The sequence below is a fragment of the Lutjanus erythropterus genome, chromosome 9, assembly GCF_056507025.1.
Source record: "Lutjanus erythropterus isolate fLutEry1 chromosome 9, fLutEry1.hap2, whole genome shotgun sequence".
NCBI classification, from domain to species: domain Eukaryota; kingdom Metazoa; phylum Chordata; class Actinopteri; order Lutjaniformes; family Lutjanidae; genus Lutjanus; species Lutjanus erythropterus.
This window is the reverse complement of record NC_139325.1, coordinates 33,025,955-33,047,941: the sequence shown is the minus strand read 5'-3', so window position 1 is coordinate 33,047,941 and position 21,987 is coordinate 33,025,955. Positions and strand designations below refer to the sequence as shown.

Genomic DNA, 21,987 nt, shown 5'->3' with positions numbered 1-21,987 from the left:
AACCACAGATTTCCATGCACACGCTCACCATGAATACTACACTGCACCTGCTCGGTTCACCTGCAGTTTGTAGTTAAATGGTTGATACTTAACACACACACAGTGATTGTTCTTGCTCACGCACACACACACTGATACCTCACTGCTTCCCCTGTGCAGCAGTGCTTTATAACCCTGTGTGTGTTTGTGTGTGTGGTTCTTGTGTTCACAGCTTATGGCGTATGGGTAAAAAGAACGGTGACGTGTCTAACTACATCACCGATTTTGCTGCAAACTTAAGGTGAATACGACAGAGACACGCATGCAGATACACAGTGCAATACACATAAATGCATAGCTAATGAGAGTTTTGGTGTTTTGTAACATTTTTCAAGATGTTTCTGTTTCTTTCTGCTTTTCTAACCTCTTGTTTACAGCTAACTGTCAGCAAACTACTGCTCTTTAAATGTGCAGGGCTGAATTTGCCCTCTGCTTTGTCCTTGCTGCTAAACCTACTTTTTTTCTCACCTTTTCTCCTCTGCCTGTCTGTGTTCGTATATATGCTTGCACATGTATGGTGCTGCGTGTGTGTCTGTGTGTGTGTGTGTGTGACACAACAGGAACACTGTGATGGGAGTTAACACAGGGATGAGCCAAGCCCTCCTCGGTAACAATCCCCTGGCCACTATCCAAGGTGTGTGTGCGAGAGAGAAAGACGCTGAAATGGGTTTATTTCAGGACAGTGAAAAGACACTAAACTTAGCATCAGCACCGCTGATAAGCAGAATATAATTTAGAGGTCAAGGCTGAGGTGGAGGTGTGCTTTATTATTTCATTTCTGGAGAAATCTCGGGGTCACAGAATGCATAAAAATACCACAGAAAAGAGTTTTTATGCCCAGCACATTGGCGATACATTTCTCTCCTCTCAAATACTTACACAAACCTTCATCTCTCATACACTCCTACACACACATGAATGCTCAAATTCAGCCACATACTGTACACGACACATACCCTCACACACACCTTCCTACACTTGAGAACAATGCAAGAATAGCAACAGGAGGAGAAGGAAAAAAAGTGTACAATCCTGTAGAAATGACCAAACCAAACACTCCCGACCACCGTCAGCAGAGCTAATTTCTAATCATACTTGGTGGCGTGTTGGTGAGAGATGTATTAAAAAGAGAAGTGTGATGATGAGTAATACAGTTATGCATGGTAGGTGAATCAAATCGTGCTGGTAGACGGCAGGCTGGAGACATGGATGAATAGGCAGTGGAGGGTTTTTGCTCATCCACAGTATGAGGCACCCGAGGACAGAAGAATGACTTACTTCTCACATGTTGCCGTCGACATCCATTAAAACCATCCCATCAAGTGTCTGTGTATGTGTGAGTGACGACGGTTACGTTAACGTGTGGGCGAAGTGTATATGTGTGTGCGTCTGTGTTGTCTCACTCATCTGTAGCTTTTCATCTCTTCATTTCATCACTGGTCACATCAAATTCATCAAAATGTACGCTGTTGTCAGGGATGTTTCTTGCACCTCATGTAGTTGTTTGGGGGCTTTTATTTGTTTTTAAAACATAGATTTCATGGTAACACTTTATTTGAAGGGGAGTGCGTATGACTGCCATTAAACTGTCATAACCATGTCCTGACACCTGGATGTATATGACCTTTGTCATTTGCTCAGTTGTGTCATATTTTATGCAAACTTGACATTGTGGCAGATGTCTTTGTTATGACAACTTGACATTAACCAAGACGAAAATGTCTTTGTTTTGACAACTTATTAAGCAAGACAACATAACCTGTCAATGTCTTTGTTATGACAACTTGACATTAACCGAAACAATTCGGTTTCACAGGAAATACAAAATGGAGGTGGTTTTCTTGCTAGGTTTGGACCCTGACACCCCGGCTAATTAGGCAGCTAGCTCCAAAGCTAACCATGCTAAGTAGCTAACACGGGTAACTCTGTGAGCTAAATCACCTTGGTGCTGCTCTCTGTTGTCAAACTGGCCTTATAACATTTAATGACATCTTTATGACAAGTCCAAGATGTACCACTGTTACCACTTTTACGTTGGGGAGGACATTCATGACACACTTATAATGGCAGGCAGGGACAAAACCAACCACATATGACAGTTTAATGCCATGATAAAACATAAAGCTACACAGTTTCTGTTTATTTTCAGTTTGATAATGTTGTCATGACAAAGACATTGACAGTTTATGTTATATTGATTAATAACAAGTTGTCATAATAACCAAATAGCTTAGTCAACTTTCCATAACTAATACACCTTAAACAATGTGGACTTTGCATTAAAGATGACATAATTGACCACTACACTTGTAAAGGGGTGTCATGACACAACTTTTCCACGACGCATAAAATTAAGTTAACAAACAGACATGACATGTCATGACATGAAAACGTGTCAAGTCAAAGCACAGTCTAATACCATTAGTTCCCAGGTTGACGCCTCTCCCTCCTCATATGATCAATAAAGGGTCCCCTGGTCTTCAGAAACCTGGGGTGGGACTTGAATAGAGGATACAGATTTTCTCTAAGATCTAGATAAGAAATTGAGTCATTAAGCTTTTTAAGCAGATCTGGGAAAATCAGTCTCTCAGTATGACCTTTTATTTCTATGACTATGTGAACATGAGGGCTCATTGTAATACTGCAGGAAGAGCCAAAAAATAGTTTGTTTAACCCAATATCACAAAAAGATGCTTTTATTTATTTTCATGTGAATGTGTGCACCAGTAATGGATGTAAAAAGGTTTAAACCATCAACATTAAATATCAGGTGTTGGTGTCAGAGCCTCAGAGTCACAGAGCAGGAGCTGCATGTTGGACACTTTGATGCTCTACACTCCTCAACACACCAAGAGATCGATCACTGAGGAGGCAGAAATATCAGTTTCTTCACCAAAAGTAGCCTCAACAGACCATGATGCACTGCACCCACAAGACATTCTGAGCTTTGAGTAGCAGGGGTGTTTAATGCCCCCCCCCCAAGGATAGAAAAAAACTGTTTTTGTGATCACAAATGTTATTAGGCTGCATGCACATGTAGCATTTTGCGTGTGAAAGCAACGCTGCATGAAGCGCCTCTCACAGCCCATCATCCACCTTGTTTCCATAACAACAGACCACTCACGTCAGCTCACCTGTTGCTGAGCTGAATCTGATCCCAAAGATCAGCTTGCAACAGATATTAGACTGTGTTCAGTTATCACAACAAGCTGTCATCTCTGTTGACTCTCACTCAAAACAAAAAGTGCACAGCAGCCGTACTCTGAGCACACTGTGGCCACTCCCTGTGCCTTCCATTTAAAAGAGGTGGCGACGGTTATTCTCCACCCAATTCTGCTGAATGCAACAAGTTCAGGCACTTGCTCTGGTCTGCCTGCATGCTGTAGGAAATTATTAACTTGAGTAGTGGTAGATGAGGAAGGCTGACAGAGAGTTGATGGACTGAACATTTTATTACATACAACACCTGCTCAAAAGCACCGAATATTACTATTTAATGACAATATATACCAAATTTTACTGTGTAACAAAGGACAAAAGATAGAGTGGAGGACTGTGTTTGATTTCCTTTATGAAGGGTCCGAAAGAGGAGGAGTAGAAAAAATATGTATACACTAAAAATGTATCTGAGAGGGAGCCTGATAATGCTAAAGGTTTATAAAGGCATGCACATCCAGATGCAATAAATGCTAGATACTAGACAGGAAAAATAGAGCCTGCACACCAGGTTTTGCCCCCCTGAACATTTAATAATATATCACCAAGGGATGCACCAATCATGTTTTTTTGCCGCCGATCCCGATTGCTGTCGTTTCTTGATTCCTTATGGCAGCCAGTGTATCAGTATTGTCGAACAGTTCGATATTAAGCAAAGTCCGGGCTGAAAATACTGAATTCTACTGACATTTTTAGTGAATTTTTAGCACTAGGCGATGCAGGTGACTCAGCCGCTCATGAGTGAAAAAGTAAGAGCCAATCAATGAAAGCAGAGTTGTAAGAAGGTGAGTTTCCACAACACATTCCTGCAGATGTTTCACAATAAAAGCATTGTTCATGTGGAGGCAGCCTAAGGCAACATGGGGTGAGTAACTGTGAGCATAAATCCCAATCGCCTGATCGAATATTTTTTATTGAATATCAGCCGATAACGATCAGTCCGGGCATCCCTAATGATACGGTGACATATATTCATGAGAGCATTATCTAGTGTGCAGATTATTTTTCCCTTTAAGGAGCCAAATAATACCAAAACACAAAAATGAAATTAAGTCTGCCTCTGAAATACTGTAAAAGTGGAACATTCCTTTAACCTTTTCCTCTTCTCTCTCCCTCCTACAGCCCTGGCAGCCAGTGGTGGCCAGCTGCCTCTTTCCAGTCTTGAGGGGGGCAGCAAGGTGATGCTGGGGGCCTCTGGGGGCCAGGGAGGGGGCCTCCCTTCCTCCCTCTTCCTCAACCACCCGGCCCTTCTCCACATGGGCCAGAACCCCGGCGTTGGACTGATCAGCGCCGCCGTAGCCAAAGCCTCCCAGCCCTCACCTTTCCCCTCGGCCAGCAGCATCAGCCCCACCCCGTGCTCCCCCTGCTCCAGCCCGGCCTCTTCCTGCTCCTCCAGCGAAATGGCACACAGCCCGCCCTCTCTGGGCGGAGCCAAGATTGAGTGACCACGCCAACTGGCCAATCAGAGAGGAGGAGGAAGGAGGAAGCAAGAACCTCGCCTTTCACACCAAAGCTATCTCTTTCTCTCTCTTGCGCTCTTCTTCCGTTATTTTTCTCGCAATGGCTCTCTCGCTCCGTCTCTCCCGGTCTTTCGATGCCAAAAATACACAGAATGAAAGAGGAGGGAGGGAGGGAGAGAGGTGAAGGAGGGGAGAAGGGGGGGAGAAAGGGGAAGATTGAAACCAAAAATCTTTATCTATCCAAACAGATGGGGAAGAGGCAACGTGGGACCTTTTTGTCAATAACACGTGATATCGACATGGCGCCTCTCCACTCTTTCTCTCTGAAGGAAAACAAACCAATGACTCTTTAACAAAGAGATGGAAGAGACGGCAGAGACCCATGTCGGAGTGCATAAACCAAAAATGACAAAAGATAACTTTACTATGTGACAAAGGAATGGCGGCAAGGACAAAGAACGGAGAGGAGGACTGTGCTTTCTTTTTTTTATTATCATTTTGAAAAGCTGCGGGTCTGAAGGAAGAGGAGTAGGGAGGATAAGTTTAAACCAAAAATTTACCTGAGGAGGAGGCGGCGGAGGAATACACAATGACAAAAAAGAAAAAAAAAAAAAACGACAACCATACCAAAATCCCAAATACCAAAAACCAAAAATACGGAGAGAAAAGCTTTATTCAAAAGGACGTGTAAATACTGAAGCTATCCAGGACCAGGACTTCTTCTACTGCTACTGCTACTCACACACACACTCACACACACACACCAACACACACACACACACACACATCAAGAGCCAATCCATCTTTACCATCGACTCATCCTGTCTGTGTCAGCTCATGTGTCTCTCATAGGTTTTCATGCAAGATATTTTGGACAATTTTTGTAAAAGATTGTTACTGAAACGAGTGGAAAGCTCGTGTATGAATGATTGCCAGTTCTACTGTACCTTCATGTGTTAGTCTCTTTACCTACCTCTGGTTCGAAGAGCATAGAATAGCTTTCCTCTCTCCTTTTGATTTCAGAGGCTTGTTATTCACTGTCTGTTTTTTTACACTTTGAGAAGTACAGTAAGGATTTGTTTTTTTTATTATTTATTAGTATCATTTTACAAATCCAGCTCCTATTTATTGTCGCAGTCTTTTTAAGAGTTAGCTTTTTTTTAGGAGTTTACATCATCATCAGTGTCATCATCATCGTCTTCATCGTGCATTTGTGTTGTCAATGTGCTTTTTTTTTTTTTTAAATGTGACTATTCTGCAGGAACAGAGATGACGAGGGTGAAAAGACGCTCACCAAGTGCCAAACAGATCCAAAACAGAGTTGGCACACGAGTTACGAGTTGATTTCAAGGTGTGAATGAATTTATTAAGACTTAAACATGTGACATTTTGTGCTGTTAATCGGACCACTCTGCCCTCACTCTTTAAGATAACCCATTATCGGGTGACTCCATGGCTAAATGAACATGCCCTGGAAAACTTCACACATTTGTTAAGAGTGGGCGAACGTTTTTGAAAGTATGAAATAGGGCCGTGATTGGAGATTTAAAGTAATAACCGTGGAGACTGAAGGCTGAATAAGTCAATAAAGCCAAGTTTAGTCACAGCCGCCTCTCGTTCCTGCCTCGTCAATCAGCATAGACGCCCCCAACACCTGTCTGTCTAGACATGTTTACTGATATTTGTCTGTTTCCATCATCACTCCATCAATCACATTTCACTGTCATTTTCCACCTCAGACTGCCATTAATTCTCAAATGGAAACCAAAGCATTCTCAAGGCTGTCTCAAGCTCTTTGTAAAGAGCCTCAGCCAAGACATATGAACACAATAAAGACACAGAAGGGGAAGAAGTGGGGGGTGAGAACAGGACTTTACCACTGGAAGCCCCCCTGGTGTAATCCCCTCCACCTGGCCCGTCCAAAAAAAATCCCTGCACGCACGGGGGAAGCTTTATTTAGGGAACTGATCCTTTACTCCGAACCCCCAGAATGAAGGGTACACTGGGACAGGCGAAGGAGGGACACACTGTAGTGCGGGGAGCAGCAGGCGTCACACTTTTTTTTGTAAGAGGATACCAAAAATAAACCCAAACCAAACCAAAAAACCCAAGGAATGACAGAAGCAAACCAAAAAGAACCCTAACCAAATGTGGCTGGAGGGAGGAGGGGAGGAGGACAAAGTGCAGGTCGCATCTGTCTCTCTGTCTGTCTGTCTGTCTGTTAGCTTTAGGGCTGCAGCATTCGCCCCACTCTGAAACTGTGTAGCATGAATGGAGGGACGGATGGACAGGCAGATAGACACGCGAGCAAAAAGAAGGACAAGACAATTTCCTCCCCTCCTCTGCCCCTCTCACTCTCTCCAGCTCGGCTCTCTGGTCCTGGATGGAGCTAAACGCAAATGACCTCACTGAACTGAAATCTTCTTTAAAAAAAAATCTGTTTTTATTTTTCTGTTGGTTGGTTCTGATTGTTTTATCTCTGCTGTGTCTCTTGATGCCGTTTTATGTACTGTACTTTAGTGCTTACTACTCATTTGGAATAACGTACTCGCTTACTTACTTACTACAAGAGCTCCTTATTTTTTTCGTAGTCGTGCTAGAGATTTTTATCAGGTGGTTGGAAAAAATACTGTGAAAATTTAGCTTCCAGATTTTTATTAGATAAAGAAACAGACTGTCTTGGCAGAAACAAAAAAGACACACAAAAAGCCAAAAACAAAGATCTTGAATAGCAAAACCTTAAAAACGCCAAACCAAATGCTGAACCAAACCGAACACAGTTAGAGAGGAGCTGCCTTCTCTGCGCGAGGGCACGGAAATGGGTAAAAGTCAATTTGTCTGAGGTTGACCTGTGCGTTTTTCTGTTTATGTGAGGCCAAATGGTTAAAAAAAAAGAAAAGAAAAATGAGTAGGGTCTGCAGTGATGTCTTGTCATTAATTTTGACCTCACACGCTTCATATGCAGAATAACAGCCACAGCGGCGGCCTCAGTCAAGTTGACGGTTTGAGAGTTGGACGCAAACATATCCAAAGAATATTTGGTTTGATCCACACCAGAAAAAAAAAAACAGTCGACACACGAGAATCGTCTCACGAACCAAACTTTAGATGTGGGGTTTGCACCATAAAAAGGTGAAACCTTTTCTCCACATTGACTCTTAGACGGAATGTATCTGTTAGTGCTTCTATAGATTTTGTAGAAAAAAGATCTATGTTCTACTGCTTACTTATCGCTAATGTATTAAAAAGAAAAAAACGTACAAAAAAGACTTTGAGAAAAAAAAAGATCCTAAAAAACATTGATGATAATAACTTGATTTTAGACCAAAAATTTTAACTATCTCTCTTTGGACTTTTTATTTCTCCTTACTGCGATGATTTAGACTTTTGATTGTACTATTTATTCAGGGTAGGGTTGATTTATTTGCTTGTTATCTTTTTTGCCTTGCTATTTATTTCTTAATTTATTTCTAGAGGTGCTTTTTCATATTCTGGGATGTATTTGCGATGTTTTTTTTTTTCTTTTGTCCCCTGCTGAAGTTCTTTCTTACTTCTTTAAACCAAATAATACCAGAAATGCAACCACGGGTCCTGTCGGGGCTTAATAAGAGAATACAGCTGACTGGAAGGTCGGCCGTGAAGATATTCTCTTTCTCACTGAGACGACGCTCCTCTTAAAGGGGAGGGGAAGCTCATGGTAGTGAGAGGCAGCACTGTGTGGACAAACACCTCATAATTTACACTTCTCAAGAGAAGAAATGAATTTGTGAAGGCTTTCTGGACAGACACATGCCTTCATAAGTGGGATTGGGTATCGTTTGGATTTTAACAATTTCAATTTCGATTTTGCTTCTCAATTTCCAAGAATTTCATTACGATTGGTGTTAGGGGTTCATGAGTTGGTTCACTCCATTATAGCTACACTAAAATAATATAGTTATGTATGCATTCTTAAGAGAATTGATACAGACATTTAAAAGTAAGACAAAATTTACTTCCCTTACTACTTCTATATAATTGGTAATGTAATTCAGTTACTTTGAGAGAAGTAACTAGTAAGTGTAACTAATGACTAAATTTTAGTAACTTTCCCAACACTGGTCATCTGCCTGAGGTGGACGGTGCAAGGGAAGACGGAGAGAGGCTGTGCTGCTGCCAGAGCAGTGCTGACTAAGATTACAGCATGTATTGTTGTAAATGACCAAATAATAGATTTGTTTATGTTCCTCACTTTTCTCCTGATGGTCTGAATAATTCCTATATTACATATTTTAGCAGTAAAAAGAGACCCATGGCTAAAGATAGGCAGTGGACCAAACCACTGAGGCATAATGAGGGGAAAGACGTAAACATATTGCTTTGCATCTATAATTAGCACAGGTGCTTTGTCACAGTACTGAATTTCACCAGCTAACATTGACTAGACTCTGACAGACAAGCTTTCTTTAATATTTTGGGGTTTACATAGGCTACTTAACTGTGACAACAGAGAGTATCCCATCCTTGTGAAGCATAGTATTTGTTGAAGGGTCAGCCACCATTACAAACTTCTATTGGGTCAAAAGTAATGATTGAAAGGAATTTTGTTTATGTAAGTCTATACGTTGTCGTTTTTCAGCAGAGGACAGTGTTGTTTATTACATCTTTAACTGAGAATAATACTAGACTCACGATTTAATTAGAGAAATGCATTTGGAGACAGGAAGACATGCATGCATTCAGCTCCCATGTCTATAGGTCTACAGGTGCAGGCAGATAGCCAGGGTGATATGTGGTAGGTGTTAGCAGTACGCAGTTTAATTTGAAACTAGCACAAGTGAAATTTTTGTGGGAATTGATAGTCAGAACCGAAATTTCAATTTCAAAATCAATTCTTGATGCCCAACCCTGTTTATAAGACAAAAAGGCAAGTTTCACGCATAAATATGATTTGTGTTTGTGAAAAACAGCCTGAGTTACTGCATGAGGTGTTCTCTGAGACACCGTGCTGCTTCTGTTCTCTATATTTTCTCCACTGGGAGAACACGCTGAAAGCTTTACAGCTACACAACCAAAAACACAAAAGAAGAAGATCAACTGGGGCTAAAGGCGAAAGTTTTTTACATGACAGAGAGGAAAGACGGAGACAAGAGAGAGGAGGGTGATTTTTGGATTCCCAGCCGTAAATTGCCCTCTTAACTTCTCACTTTGTCTCTTTTTCAGTTTATTTTTAAATCTCTTTTTGTTTCCAGTTTTCTATAAGTTGGGTCAAACTTTTTTCTTCATCCACTGTAGGATGTAAAAGAGAGATAGTTCATCATATACCTCATATTCTTTGATGATAAACCAAATAGATGAATGCTTTAAAATGCGGGGTTCAAGTGGGGATCAGGGTGTGGGGCAGTGTGTCCGTGTGGCTGCGAGCAGACACAGTGAGGCCAAAGGTCAAAGGTCGTCGTCCTAATGGAGGTAAACAGAGATGTGGGATTGATCTGTAAAGTAAAAGATCATCCAATAGATTGCAGTTTTTCTCCATGGGATTCAGAAGGTGCCATTTAAGGTCGTACTGGTTCATGCTCCGGTCTGTGCACACACACACACACACACACTCCTTGTCCCCCTGGAAAACACCCCCCGCTGTCTGTGTTGAGCTTTGAACACAGCCCTCTCCTCATATCTGACCCGTCCTCCCTGTCAAACACCGTGGACTGTGGGTTTAAAGCTGCTCTTTGGCACAGATCTAGGATCAAATCTGGATCAATTTTTCGGCTTAAAAAAAGCTTTGTTCCTGTGAGTAACTTTATCACCAACAAGGTCGCCGAGCCCTCTCTCGCCTTCAGGTCTTCGCTGCCTGATGAGGGGGCGTATTGACCAGTTGATGTCCATGTGTATCAGGGAGCGCCGCTGGGCAGGTAACCGGGGAGCGGCTGAGACCGGGGTTGCTAGGTGACGCGTACAGACACTTCTCACGACTCACGGTGTGTGTCGAGACGTTGGAAGCCGGAGGGAGAAGTGTGATCAAACTCTTCTTGTTTTTCTCGCTCAGAGGAAGTGGAAGCAGAGCCGCTGCGTCACTCTGCTGTTTTGTTTCTGACGAGGCACTTTTTCTGTTTGTTTGGTTTTTTTTTTGTGAACATCAGGGTTCGAGGGACCAGGTGTCAAGAAAGTGTCGGTCTCTGTGGTGGGGATACCCCCTTAGTGAATGATACCAAAGTCAATGCCCTGCCACGGGATCCTGCACAACGTACATGCTCCCTTAAATCCTGATGCCCACCCGAGTGTTCAGAAACTCCACTTTTCCTCCGCAAGGCTCACACGCCAGCAGATTTCTCTCTCCACACAATCACGAAGTCTCCACAGACAGAACAGGCAGGGATGTCACTTTACAAAAGCATCTGTAAAAGAAGCCTTAAAGGAACATCTTCATTTTCTTGCCAAAGGTTAGAAGTCAGACATGGCCAAAAAATAGTTCTGGCACTTAACTTCTCATGTGACAAAAATGTGGTTTTACACTTGGATTTTTGAACAGTGTAAACAAACTACAGTATGTAACATCTAAATTACTTTAGAGGAGTTTTAGAGGTACTGGTGACTGAGTTTGTTACCTGTGGACACATGAATGAATCTTTAACATCATATTTAAACTAAACTAACTATGACAATTCAGTAGCTTTTAGCTATGGAGCTCCCCTCACTGGTGACTTAGAGCACTGTTTTTAGCTCAGCCTCACAGGATGTCACTGCCTGGTTAAAGGGATACGTCACCTCAAAGTCAAAAACACACTTTTTTACCCCCTTGCCTGTAAATCTAGATTTATCCATCTAGATCAGGGCTGCCTAAAGTGGGACCCAAATATTCAATTTGACACATAAGATGTTCCTAGTGAATCTTTCAAGAATCAGAGTACAAATAACTGCTTATGCTGTTTTATTTTCTGTGAGGTAAAATGCTTTACATTATGAATAAGATCCCTAATTCTTAATTATTTTTACATAATCTGAGCACAGTGGACAGAGGGACACGTAGTGCAGAATGTCAGTTATTTAACGGAAGTTGGGATCCTCGTATAATTTTGCATCTCAGCTGTGCAAAGGGGAAAAGTCTGGTCACCCCTGATCTAGTTGTAGATTGTTTTGGAGTTTTAGAAATATCAGCTGGAGAGACATCTGCCTTCTCTTGAATACACTGGAACTAGATGGCACTCGGCTTGTGGTGCTCAAAGCACCCAAAACACATTTGAAAAACTCAACACCAGTGTCTCTTTGTATAAATCATGATCTGTTTACTCAAGATAGTCCACAGACCTTGTTGTGAACAGTTTCATGTAGGAACCATTTTCTTTGTTTTGGATAAATAGCATTACAACCAGAAAAAAATATGGATTTTTGATTTTGAGTGATCTCTTCTTTAAAGGTTTATTGAAAATCTCAGAAAGCTGCATAAAAAATAGGATTTAATAACTCTGTTGCAAAGACATGTCTGAAAGCAACTTATTTAGGCTTTGTTTTATTCTGAACTGAAAGTAAAAACTTTAACCAGCAGCAGACTGAACTTTCTTGTTATAACTTGATAGGTTTGAATGACATACTAACTTGGAAAATATCTTGTTACAGCATGAAAAACATCTTTTTATAATGACAAACCTTTCATGTTAAAACATTATACTGACCAGTTTAGCTTTTTCTGGCCTGGTAGCAATACGCTGCTGTAACCTGGCATCTAAATTTTGTTTTCTTTTACATAAATAAAGATCATACCACTACAAATTGATGCAGAAAATGCACAAAACTGTGCAGAAGAATATTTGCAAAATGCAGGAAACAAAGTGTTTGATGCTGCTCAGAATTTCCCCACTTGATAGCCGATGTGTCCACATTAATGTTGGAATGAAACCCACAGCCTTTAGTGCATTTGAAGTGTGATGCATTCACTTAACTTAAAAAAAAAACTAGTTTGAAACTATTTGAATCAGCAAGGTGATTCATGATTTCCACCTCATCCTGGCAGAGCCAGGCTAGCGGTTTCCCCCTGTTTCCAGTCTTTATGCTAAGCTAAGATAACCAACATTTCAGCTGCAGCCTCAAATTTAAGCTACGGGCATGAGAGCGATATCGGTCTTCTCATCTAACTCTTGGCAAGAAAGCGAATGAGCATATTTCCCACAATGTTTAACTGTTTCTTTGATGTTTGAATCATTTGAAAAAAAAATATATGTGCGGGCACGATGGGCATGAGAGATGTGATTGTTGGAGAAGGAGAGTCACAGCGTGCAAAGCAAAGAAAACAACAAAAACAAGCTGCTACTTCTTCCTCCACCCACTCTCATCCACACACACACACACTCACACACTTTTCCTCTCTTTCATCCATTCCTTCTTTCTTTCTCTCTCTCTCTCTCTTCTACAATACAGCTTTAGTCCAAAGGTTTCTCCAGCAACACAGCAAAGCGAGTCAGATGTTAAAGAATAAAACCAAAGAGCTCTAACTTGACCTTCTCTTCAACACAAAGCCTCCACTGCATCCTTCACCTCTCTCTCTCTCTCTCTCTCTCTCTCTATCCATCCATCCATCCCATCCTGTCTGCTCTCCTTTAACCCTTCGGTCACCTAGCGAGCCGCCGGTCTTTGAAGCGTTAACCTCAGCTATCCAAAGGGGAATAATAATGATAATAATGATGATAATTAAGATGATGATGAAATGTATATTTTTAAGTATTTGTCATTGGAAAAATAATCTTAAGCTTCTCATAATTATGATGATCATGATGATGACGACGACGCTGATGATGATGATGATGATGATAATGAAGTTTCTCTTGGTATCTTTGTAGCTGTTCTGATCCTTCTTAAGTTCTTGTCCTTTCTGCTCGTGCTGCCAGAGAGTACTGCTTAACTCCCATCAGCCCTCTCTCTCATCCTCCCCCACCCCTGCCTCCCCCTCTTTTCATTTGGTTTACCTGATGTTTGGTCCTAACGTCTATCTGTCTGACCTTTACCCCCGAGTGTTTGTCTACGCCTGTGCGTGCATGTGTGTGTGTGTGTGAAAGAGCGAGCTGTCAAACATTGACGAGGGGAAGTTTTAAGTTTTTCTTTGGAAAGTGGTTCTTGTTGTTAGCTGTTAAAAGAGGGGAGGGCTTCAGTCTGTTACATCTCCACCTGTAGGGTAGCGTGTACGTATGTGTGTGTCAGACAGGGTGGGGTTGCTGGAAAGTGGGACGGGTGTGGTTCACCGCAGCAAAAAAGACAAAAAGAATCCTTGTTCTTTGGACAACAACAAGCCCCACCGTCAACTGTAACGTACTGTTTGCCAACTTCCTACATGTAGCTTTAATTCCCCCCTGTCACAACAGCCAGCTTGTTTCCTTATTGAGTGTGTGTGTGTGCGTGTGAAAGCGTGTGTGTGCAGGTATGGTTGCATCGCCATCACTCCTCCCTCCCTGTGTGTCTTCCATCCGCCCTCCCAACCCCCCACATCCCTCTCTGTCTCCCCCCTTCTTCTCCCTTGTGGTAGCAAGTTAGCCTTTTAGTGTATTTATCTTGAAAACCAAAAAAGAAGAAAAATAACTCTACTTGTTCATTGTACAGTGTTGTTCATTTTAAGTCATTTTTGTAACTGAAAGTGTTTCATTCATCCAAATAAAACAGGAGACAAAAACTGTACAGATGATCCTCCTCCCTCTCTGCCTCGTGTCTTGTCTCTTAGACTCCGTTCCTTGTAGCCGTTTTCATTCCTGAACCTCAGGTTTCGCTCAGTTTGGAGATCCGCAAAGCAGGAAATGTGCCTCGATATGTCATGCTGCTTCTTAACCAGAGGAGGGTGCTGTCAGACTTGATATCTTTCCCAACAGAGGTTAGGTTGACTATCAATCTTAGCTGATACTTCTGGGGCCGTGACAAAGCTTCCTCTTAAAACGAGCCGCTCCTGGTGATGAAATTCTAAGAAAATTCTTAGAATTGTGACATTTTAAAGTGAAGTGTAGATCTCAGTAAAGATAAAAGTTATTCACAAAGCATCTTAGCACTTAAAGAGCTTCAAGGTGAAAACATGTTTTGAGTTGAGAGGAGGACTTTTATCAGGCTCAAGAGTTTCTATAACAGAGGAGAAAATGGCAGAAGAGTATGCAGGAGAAATATTCAAATGCTGAATGAGTTAATGACATGCTACAAGTTAAATCATGCAGGAATAATGTTTGTGGTTGATCTCATTAGAGATGTGCTCACTTAATAATAATAATAATAACAACAATACTAATAAACTTTATTTACATGCCCTTTCCTTCACAATGTTACAAAGTGTTTTACGTAAGAAAATAAAACTGCATTCATGGACAAAGCAGGTTCCCCTGTTAATATCAAATATATTAGTATTAAGTAAAATTACCAGAATAGTTAATAAACATAAATAAATAAATATAATGTAAACATAACAACTGTGAGTATGTGAAAAGGCCTATGCGCAAGTACAACCATGTTTTCAAACTTTCATGACCACTTTAAAAGTCTGGCTTACAATTTATTCAGAAGAAATGATCTGAAATCGGATTCTGAATTGTCAGAGTGCATTTCTTTGTAGTTTTTTCTTCTTTTTTGGATCAACTAATCACACTCTTTAAAAGCATGTCTCAGATCTAGCAAACAGAGTCAGCTACACCTCTCAGATAAAAGTGTCTGTTCCTTCCTGGCTCAGAGTTGCTCTGAGAGTTTTCCTAAATCACTCCTAAGCTATGAGTCCTTGCGAAAAGCTTTTAGGTTTAGTCAAGAGCTCTCCGAGATGATTCCCTGAATGTTCATGAATGTGGTCCTCGTGCTCTTTGACCCTCTCAGTTATGGACGACCAAGAGTGTCAAGGAAATGCTTCTAAAAATATATCGCTGGACAATAAAAACAGAAATTAATAAAATATTTCACAATTTAATTAATCAATCCATAAATAAAAAGCTCAGGTTAAAGATTAATATGACCTCCAATAGATGCATCATACAACACAGGCAGGTAACGAGGATGAGGTATATACAGGGATAACATGAGCTTGATTGTGGGTAATGGATCTACTTGGTTTGTTTGCTTTTTTTTAATATTATTATTTATCTTTGATATGTGGGAAGTGATTTTTTGATGCATTAGAAACAAAAATAGGTAATGAACATCTGAATAATCAATGAAATTTCAAAATGAATTTGAAAATGCAGTTTTAATATAAGTTTCTTTTTCTATATTACTGCTTGGTTATTTATTAGGAGTGTAACAATACATGTAACTGGATCAATAGATAGATTTGGTGTTAATTTATTCAATATTATCCATGAAAGGTGATAATATCGATCTATATCGTCATCTTTAAGATAAATATTTATTTTGAAATTTCCATGGCATGTTTTGTGCTTTAAATATATATTACAGATTTCTCCTTTAATAATTCACATAAATTGACCTGACCTACCCTCTAATAATGAATAATAAGCACAAACAGCATCAAAATAGAGACAGCTGTGTTGCGTTGCATTGGAGATGTCCAGGGCTGAATGTCTTTCCCAGGACACATCTCTGTCCCCACATAACCTGTAATGAGATCTGCGCCCTTGAGCTCTGGGCTAAAACAAAGTTTCCAATTATCGATTATCATTTCTGTGGAGTGACAGAAAACAGTAAGAAAAAAAATACCCATCAGTTTCTTACAGTTCAAGGTGACTTATTTTGTTTGATCAACAGTCATCACCCCAAAGATATTCAGTTTACTATGATGCAAGACTGAGAAAAATCACAAAAGCTCATGTTTGAAGGGTTGAGATCATCATGCTGTCAAGAGACTAAATGATTGCATCACTAAAGTACAATAATTTCTACATATTTCCTGAGGTTTGATGAGTGATTAATGGTTTTCATACACTACAGAAAAGGAATTTCAAGAAAAAAGCCTCATGTCTGGATAATAAGTCTTGTTTTTTGTTTAAAAAGAAAAATATTCTTGTCAAGCAGGCTTTGCATTACAAAAGTAATCTTACTTAAGAAAACATATCTTTGTCTTAATAAGATATTACAGACATTAAACTATATTTAGCCAATAACAAGTTATGTTGCCAATATATTTAAGTGAAACAGCTAGTTTATCCCTAAAGGTTTTAGATGCTAAAAAAAGAATTCTTTTAGTGCCTTGTTTGTTAATTTACTTATTTTATTGCTAATTATTCATCTCAGTTTAAGGTATAGATTCGTAATGTCAGTTCAGTCAAAAACTTTTGATTTTTTACTCATTTTAAGTAAATATTTCTGAAATAAGAGATTTTTTTTTTTTTTCCATTATGGTCTTTAAGCGGCTAGATTTCTAAGCTAATCTTAAGAATTGCAGTCATGCAAAATTAGCTTATCCCATTTGCTTAAAATAAGCCTTTTTTTTTTTACACTCAAGAGTGTTTGGCTTCTTTCTTGTAGGGCTGTTTGTGCAGTGAAATAGATAGACAATTCAGTATGACATTTTATTGACACAAAAATAATCACTTTTAACCCAGTGACTTGAGACACCTTGAGTGAGAGGAAGTCACGTAGGCGAGGGCTCATCTCAGGTCTCATCCCGTGTCCCAACACCCTGAAATAAGTTCTCACCCAGCAGATTTGGTGGTGGTAGGGGGAGGGAGAAGAGGAGTCAGATCATCTCTCCCTCCATTTATTTTCTCTCAGCTGAGTCAGGGGACATCTGCTAATTGACACGCGGCATCGTCGCATACGTTTGGCCTTCTCCTCTCAACCACAAGTGTGTGTTTGTCTCTCTGTCTGACTGTTTTGTTGTCTCCGTCCTCCTCCTCCTCCTCCATCCTCCTCCTCCTCCGGTTCATCGCCCTCCCTCTCTTGTTAACTGCCTCTCCTTCAGTCTGTCTCCCTCTGCCTCTCTCCTGCTCCCCCCTACTGTGTGGCACAGTAGGTGGATGATTAGGTAGGATGCTGGAGTGTGTAAGTGTGACAGCTTTCAGACACCCACCTCCGAGTTGAGTCACGGACGGCGGTGGTGAGCATGTGATCCTATCACCAGGGTGACTCGGGTAGATCTGTGTTGCTGTGTTGTCGCAGAGACGTGCAACGTTTGTTCTTTTCCAAAATGTAGCCTTTTCAGAGATATATCTGTCCTTCATGTTGATATATCTATAAAATCCAAACTGTAACTTTCAATGCTCCCTTCTGTTAATCACATGTACTCAATGGTGGAGAGTAACTAAGTATGTTTAGTACTCAGTTACAGTACTGAGTGCACCTTTGTTCTTTTTGCTACCATTTTATGTTACATTATACTTCAAATGGAGATTTAATATAATATTCCTAATTGTGTTTTCATTAGTCTATCATCACCTGAAAATAAGAATCATTTGGCCTCATGCATGAATCGTTCACACACACAGATCTGATCTTAAATTGTTTTTGCAAGCATGTGTGAGAACTTTTGCGGCGTTCATCACTGCTTTTGTATTTTCCATGTGTTCTCAGGTATAGAACAAAATTAAGAGCTCTCCAGACCACTCAGAAGCCAGTATGCACAAAAGCAAACTCACGATTTGTGCTGCTTCAAGAAAACACAGAAGAAAAATGTTAGACTTGAAGATGAGGAGGTTACGGAGACAGATTATTCTTAACTGACCCGGCTGCACCTGCTGGCTGCATCTGCTGCAGCCCCGTGACAGAGGAACCTCTCGAAACCGCTGTAATGAAACTCCAATGTGCTGCTCCATGTCAGCTGAAAGTTTGTTTTTTCTTTCTGCCTTCCGTCAGTGTCATTTCTTTTTCCTTTCCTTTATTCTTTTCTCTGAGTTAAACGTTACCTGTCAAATGTCAGCAGCTTGTTGCTTTGTAGTTTGCACGCGGCGCTTCAGCATAGGATTTTCGTATTATCCTCCTACTGCTTTGTTTAAGAACAAATATAAGAGAAAAGCTGCGACGTGTGAGAGACGTTATTCATGACTACATCCAAAACACACAGGCATCTTAGCTTCAGCGGCTAACGTTAGCTTTTGGAGGGAGAAAATCACGACGCCACTTCTGCGACTTCTGCATCTGTCACTTACAGTACAGTTCTTTCTTGACTTGTAAAATTATTTTTAAAATTGACAGACATCATGTTTGGCAAAATTCAAACAGGATCACGATATTGTTTATCTCTCGCCATTAACTACAGTTCTTATTTTTTCTGAAGTAAGGTTGCATGATGGTCCACCAGAAGGGGACGGACTTTGCGTCTTGATTGCGTCCACTCTTTGGGTTAATTGTTCAGCTACTGTACTGTTGTTATTATTATACTTTGAATATAACATGAAATGTCCACAAACATATCCGACCTAAGTGTCATATTCAATATGTCAAGGGTTGTCAGTTTACTCATAATGGTTTCTTTTCAGTAAGATATACTGTCTAAGTAACTGCTGTTTTTTCTTTTTCATTCCAAAATTAGATAATCACAAGTAGTCTACTTTTCTTAGATCAAATGTTGTTGCTATGTAACAGCACTGAGTCAAAATGTCATGGTATCTCCAGAGAGTTGTTCTAGCAGGGAGCAAATTATTCGCAGTGGCACTGATGGGCATCATAACTTTGTCTGCCATGTCTGCCATCATCTTAGAGATGACGCCTGTAAAGCCACTCTCCGTGACTGCAATAAAACCACACAGTGTGGCATGAAGCGGGTAACTGGAGAGCAACGTATCTGGTTAGGTGAGGAGTCAGTTAACACAGTAGTAATTCTGCTGGTGCTGGAAGAACCCCAGTAAAGGTGGAACTGGCTTCGAATAAGGCCTCAGTGTGTCAGTGGTACGAGAAGACAGAATGCCAGCTGTCAGTTCAACCAGGAACACTGCCAGTGTGTGTGTGTGCGTGTGTGTGCGTGCGTGTTATTGGTGCCAGGGAGAGACAGTGCCAGCGGTGAAGTGCCACTAGACAGATCTGGTTTCCCTCCCTGAGCAGCAGTGTGTGTGTGTGTGTGTGTGTTATGTCCTGTAGGTTGTGTGTTCTGTGTGTCAGTATGAGCTGCTGTTGCCTCACTGATCGACCTCCTGCCCTCTACCAATGGAGTACTGAGTATTGGCCTTAAGTGTAAAAGCGCTTACCGGAAGAAATATTCTGGTAATTCTGAGGCCCAGATTTGTGAATCGTCTCTTAATGTTCGCACCAACTAACAAGTTTACAAGCGTCGGTGATTTATGAGGCGTAACAACATTGAGTTGAGCTGATGATTATTTTTTAAATTTCGTTTCGTTAATTGATTATTTCAATCTGTCAGTCCACGTCAGAAAAACAGAAATGTTCATCACAGCCTCCCACACCTCAAAGTAACATCTTTTAATTGATGTTTTCTGTCAGACGAACAGTCAAAAGCCTCAAAGATATTCAATTTACAATTGCATAAAATAGAGAAAAGCAGCCAATATCACATTTTAGAAGCTGGAACTAGTGATAGTGAAGTGCCAAAAATGATTAAAAACAAAAAACGTTGATAATATTAAAGTTTATAATATATGAAAATAGATACAGTATTATTTAAGTGAAATGAGCTGTAATCTTCATGAGGTAAAAAAAATTAATTTGAGAGAGAGAAATAAACTTAATGGTGCAATACGTAACAATTGGCCACCTGTTGAATTCATCCTCCAAACCTCTAACTGCTGCTAAGTGTAGCTGCAATAAGCTAGTCAGCTCAGTTAGACGTGCAGCCAGCGGTCTGGAGCACCAGGGGTTTTCAACGGAGTAGGAAGTTTGCAGGCCTGGAGTGGAGGGAGACCCAGTGGAGGACGCTGGTGAGGAGTGGCGTCAGCATGGGCAACACAACTGGAGCCAGGTGAGCAGGGCAGCAGCCAGGACCAAATACAGCTGTCACAGTCTCTCTGTGGTCTTTACTTCCTGTCTTTGTCTGTTTTTCCACCCTTTTGATTTCTGATTGTTTCCACCTGCCCCTGATTAGCCTCCCAGCGCACTTAGTCTTGTGTCTGTTCCCTCCCTGGATGCCAGTTTCTCATTTGTGTGTCAAGCCTCCTAGTGTTTCCTTGGAGATCAGTGTTTTCTCCCCCCCGTTTGCTTTGATTATTGCATTTTCTGGACTGTGAGTATCCTGCCTCTCCTTCTGGATTTGTTGTTTGTTTGTGACCTTTTCTCTGGTTAAGGACCCTCCTGCCTGACCTACATGTTAACCTATTTTTGTATTGACCTTTGAGTTTGTTTAATGTTTTGAACAGCAACTGCTCTGCTTCCGCTCAGAATTTTTGGGTCCATCGTCTTGTTTCCGTTCTTCCTGCTTTACTACGTGTGACAACAGCAGCCGAGAAAGAGGCCAGTTTGATGACAGGAAATACAGTGCTGAGGTAATTTATACTGGCTCGAACCAGGACTCGTACTCCAGGAATAGCAAAGGCACGGCAGTCGATGACAGGAGAGGTGTGAAGCAGGAGAGGAGCAAGAGGGTAGTCGCCCGTCAGTCAGTGCCCACCTCTGGAGGCCTGAGAGGGTGTTATGCTGGGGTCACTCGCAGGGTGCCAGGAGCTAAACCAGGCAAGAAAACCACATCAGCGTTGTTGGACTGAGGACAGTCTGGGTGCTGCATTGACTCACTATTGCCATTTGAGGTACAAAGTTGTCTTACGAGTAGGGTTAGGGACCAAGCTTGGTAGTTTTAAGTACCTAATTACGTCGGTTCTACGCAGCACCAATTTATGTTGTAAGTTCATGTGGGTAAGAGAGTAATAGAGCGTATGGAGAAAAAGAGAAACAGAACACTGTTTTCATAACACCTGAAAGCCAAGTCCCCAGCGGCAGCTGAAGCTAACGTTAGCACGAGTTCAGCTAGCGTCTGAACGGTGTAAGTTAACCCTCCACGAACAACATAACTTTAAGTGAGGCATTGACGACTTCATCAACATCTTAAGACGATTAATTAGCTAGTTGGATAGATTGTTGTAGGAAATAGCTTGGCAGTTTACTGTGATAACTACCGTATCTTGGTTGGCTTAGTGTTTTTCCCAGCGTTAGCGTTACCCGAAACTCCTTAACCCAGCATGCTATGTATTAAGCTACAGCAGTGTGTCAGATTTATTAGGATGTCTGACACTACAAAACCAATATTCGTGAAGTGCAATGTATCAACGGGGAAATATGACAGTATGCAAGCACAGCGGTGGTAATGATGACAACAACAATACAGGAGGGATATCACGTGTTTCCTCCATGACACAAACAGCAATGTTGCCCTGCAGATGTAAGAGGAGGGTTTGAGATGAAAGAGGGAGGGATTTTATTACCTGTGGTGTTTAAAATGCTCCAAATAAAT

General features: G+C 41.1%; 1 protein-coding gene across 5 annotated transcripts in view; it reads left to right on the top strand.

Moving 5' to 3' along the window:
• Window positions 1–6,324, top strand: part of pou2f2b (POU class 2 homeobox 2b) — a 59,619-nt gene extending 53,295 nt beyond the window's left edge. For 4 of the 5 annotated variants that reach the window (XM_084727189.1, XM_084727187.1, XM_084727191.1 and 1 more), the window contains 3 exons: window positions 212–280; window positions 600–673; window positions 4,378–6,324. In XM_084727189.1, coding sequence (XP_084583315.1) covers window positions 212–280; window positions 600–673; window positions 4,378–4,700 — 466 coding nt within the window. In that variant the 3' untranslated portion in view covers window positions 4,701–6,324. The remainder of the gene's footprint in view (window positions 1–211; window positions 281–599; window positions 674–4,377) is intronic. The other variant, XM_084727190.1, reaches the window with a different exon arrangement.
• Window positions 6,325–21,987: the final 15,663 nt, after the last annotated feature.